This window comes from Propithecus coquereli, unplaced genomic scaffold (genome assembly GCF_000956105.1).
Source record: "Propithecus coquereli isolate 6110/MARCELLA unplaced genomic scaffold, Pcoq_1.0 Scaffold19, whole genome shotgun sequence".
In the NCBI taxonomy this organism is placed as follows: Eukaryota; Metazoa; Chordata; class Mammalia; order Primates; family Indriidae; genus Propithecus; species Propithecus coquereli.
In genome coordinates, this window is record NW_012143856.1 from 1,514,620 (window position 1) to 1,518,160 (window position 3,541).

The following is a 3,541-nucleotide window of genomic DNA, read 5'->3' on the forward strand; positions in this document are numbered from 1 at the left end:
TGCCTCAGCCTCCCAAGTAGCTGGGACTACAGGCATAGGCCACAATGCCCAGCTAATTTCTTTCTATTTTTAGTAGAGACGGGGTCTCGCTCTTGCTCAGGCTGGTCTCCAACTCCTGAGCTCAAACGATCCACCCACCTGGGCCTCCCAGAGTGTCAGGATTACAGGCGTGAGCCACCGCGCCCGGCCTGGAACAAGCGAATTATTAATTACCTTGCTCAAAAACACACATCAGCTGTCTAATAAATTTGGAGACAATCAATCTTTCTGGTTTGCAGAATACCAAATGTATTTTTTCTAAATGTCACGAAAAGGCTGAGCAGAGTTTCTCCAAGGACTCTCCAACTTGAGAATGTTAACTTAAATTTGAAGATAGATTAAACTGTAGGAAAGGAGAGTGGAAATATACCACCTCAAGAAGTTAAAGAGAAAGGTCAATATAAAGTCCAATGAATGTTAAGAATGTAATATAGAACAAAAAAAGAATACACTGTATAAAGAAACCATATCAAGAAAACTTATATAGTATACATTAGCAATTTGAAATTTTTTGAAAATGAACTACTTGATTATTCTTGCCCTTTATCAAAATAATAACTAATTTCTTGTAAAACAGTACTAATATAGTTTTCTTTATTATTTTTAAAGCTTTAAGCTAGCTGGCTATATAACACATTATAAAATTTGAGATAAATTATTTAAATCTTTATTATTAACATTCTATGTTAGTGAAAATTGAGACTTTTTTAACATTTCAGTTTCTTATAACTTATTATAAATAATAGAACTAGCTCTACAATCGATCTTGATTAAGTAGAAAAGAATACACACAGCCGATACAAAAATAATTGGGAAAACAAAATCAGCATGTCACTTTTAAAAATCAGTATGTTTTAAAGTGAAGAGTTTTATAGAATATTTAATGATTTACTCACATTGTTGAAAATCAAGGTTTTATTCCTAAAGTAGGGATAATATAAAGTTAGCATACTTCCATGAACTTTCAAATATCAGAAGAAAGCTACAAAGTACAGTATTGATTTAACAAGAGATTGGTCTTATGTGTAGTACCCAGCACCATTACTTTCTCTGTTGAAACAACCAAAACTAAACAAATCACATGCATGGCTATTTATTTTTTGTTGATTTTCACAGGTGAGCCTTTGATGTTGAGTTTGTCCACAAAAGCGTTTGATCTTCTTCCACTGTCAATGGCTGGACTTCGGTGAAGTTTCTCCCTGAGAAATATACATATGAACATTAATACCATTTTTAAATGGTCAGTGGATTCTAAATCAATATAAACATGTTAAAAACTACTACAATATAAAAAGAATTTTATCTTAAAAGTTCCTTAACAGCTTTGAAAAACAAGGCAGATTATTTCACTGAACGTGTAAGAGAGCAACAGCTTTTTATCTGAGATAGATTTAACTATTTAGTTTAAACCATGCTGTCCAATATTGTAGCCACTAGCCACATTTATATTTAAATTAATTAAAACAAAATAATTCAGTCCTCAGTCCACATATCAAGTGTGAATCAATAGTCACATGTGACTAGTGATTACCATATTGGACAGCATAGATATATAACATTTTAATTATTTCATAAAATCGTTTCAGAAAATGCTCTTGGACAGCGGCTAGTTAAGAGAAAATGCCACCACTTGGATCATTGATTTATAGGTCATCCATAGAGAGCATGTGCTTTCTCTAACTTGGACCTGGATTTCATATTCAAACTTAGTGCTGTTGGGCTTTTTATCAATAAATTTCCCAAAGTGAGACAAATACCTAAAATTAACATGAGAGCAAGAAGCCATTCAATGGAAAATATTAGGGCTCTAAATTCCTAAGCAAGTATTTTAAAGGAGAAGATGCTAGCACACGAAATTCTGCACAAGGCTTCTGATTTACTTGATACCCACTTGTTCACTGCTGGTCCTGTGAAGCCTTCCACCTTCTGCAGCAATCCTGCACTCTCTTATAGCCTAGAACAGATTTCTGTTTTAAGGCCTGGTGAGGCCTCTCTCTTGATGTAATTTCAATAGGAATTAGGCATTGTTTTCAATTTTTTCCCCGGAAAACCAAATGAAATTGTAACTCAAGAATATGTACTAAATGTATAAAATCTCTACAATTTTTAATATGTGGTTTTAGCACATTTATATTTCACAGCTATTCCATAAAGGAATTCCAAGGGAAGCTGAAGTTTTTGCAAAATTTTTCCAAAATATCCAATATACATGAAATATGGTATTTCATGTACTGTTACATATTATACAAATGTCTAAAATTTCATTTACTATTAAATGATGAATTTTGACTTGTTAAGAAAGTTTTTAAGCCTTTCAAATGTAGCTCATCTCTCCTTATCGTATCTCTAGATACAACTATCTTTACCTGGTGTGAAATAGAAGACTCTATCGATATCCAAATTAGAATCTGTTTTATAAGAATAACTACATTATAGTATATCACTTTTCCTTAAGAGGATTTTGGCCTCTACCTTCTGAAGCATAGTTTCCTAGTGAATTACTAACTATACAATCCTAAAATATTATTGGTTTTAGATACAAATTTAAATGTGTGGAATACTCAGATTTAATATAAAATTATTACATTTTTCACAAAAGGTACTGTGGATACAGATTGGATGTTCATCAAAACTTCCTGATAACAAGAGTAAACTTATATAAATTTTCTTCTATTTTTTCTTAAAAAAAACCCCACAATTTTAGAAATAAATTTTACCTTCTTTTAAGTTCTCGGGATCCTGAATTCTCATGACCAACACTCCGCATTCTAGTGTTTTCTAGATTGTGCCATCGTCCTCCTGGTTTGTACTTCAAAATCTCATTTTGCCACTCATCATCAAAAGCATGAGCATCACCTACATTACATAGTGAAATAATGGGAATAAGCATTAAGGTATCAATGGTCAGTAACTGCCTTGCTCCCCACACACTTCATTCTAGCCTGGTTTTTTCATCAGTCCAACCTCAAGATACAGGCAGGAAGTTGCTTCAAATATAAAGGTCTTTGGAATAAGGTAATATTTCCTTTCCTGTATGTTCTTCTCCTATTTCCATTGATGATCTGAATCCTGATGGTCTTGTTTTTTACCTGCCTGGATATCATGTTATTCTATCTAATGGACCAATTGACCCAATTATACTGACTTACAGTCTTTCTTCCTGGGTCACCTCACAGTCAACATGCTGTTCCTATATACTTGGGCACTTCTGTGGCTACCACTTCTATTCATCTCACCATCTTCCTATCTAACTTGACCTCACAAGCTTTTGTTGTCAATTTCTTAAGGCAGTTTACTCAGCTAGACTGTCCAATTCATGTTGTTAGGAAGTAAGCAATCTAACTTCCATAATAACAACAACAGACAGATGATAGTGCTTGTTCTTTCAGATTGCTTTTATAATAAGGTGTTCCTTTACTAAATTTTTCTTCAACATGTTAATTATTGTGAAGTACTTAACTATGATAAAATTATAACGATTACAATTAAAGGTCAAGATATC

At 33.0% G+C, this 3,541-nt stretch overlaps 1 protein-coding gene across 2 annotated transcripts in view; it reads right to left on the bottom strand.

The window, feature by feature from the left end:
- Positions 1–939: 939 nt before the first annotated feature.
- Positions 940–3,541, bottom strand: part of MLF1 (myeloid leukemia factor 1) — a 32,777-nt gene continuing 30,175 nt past the window's right edge. Inside the window, exons 6-7 of one of the 2 annotated variants that reach the window (XM_012642861.1) lie at positions 2,757–2,895; positions 940–1,238 (exon numbers count right to left, since the gene is read on the bottom strand). In XM_012642861.1, coding sequence (XP_012498315.1) covers positions 1,133–1,238; positions 2,757–2,895 — 245 coding nt within the window. In that variant the 3' untranslated portion in view covers positions 940–1,132. The remainder of the gene's footprint in view (positions 1,239–2,756; positions 2,896–3,541) is intronic. The other variant, XM_012642860.1, reaches the window with a different exon arrangement.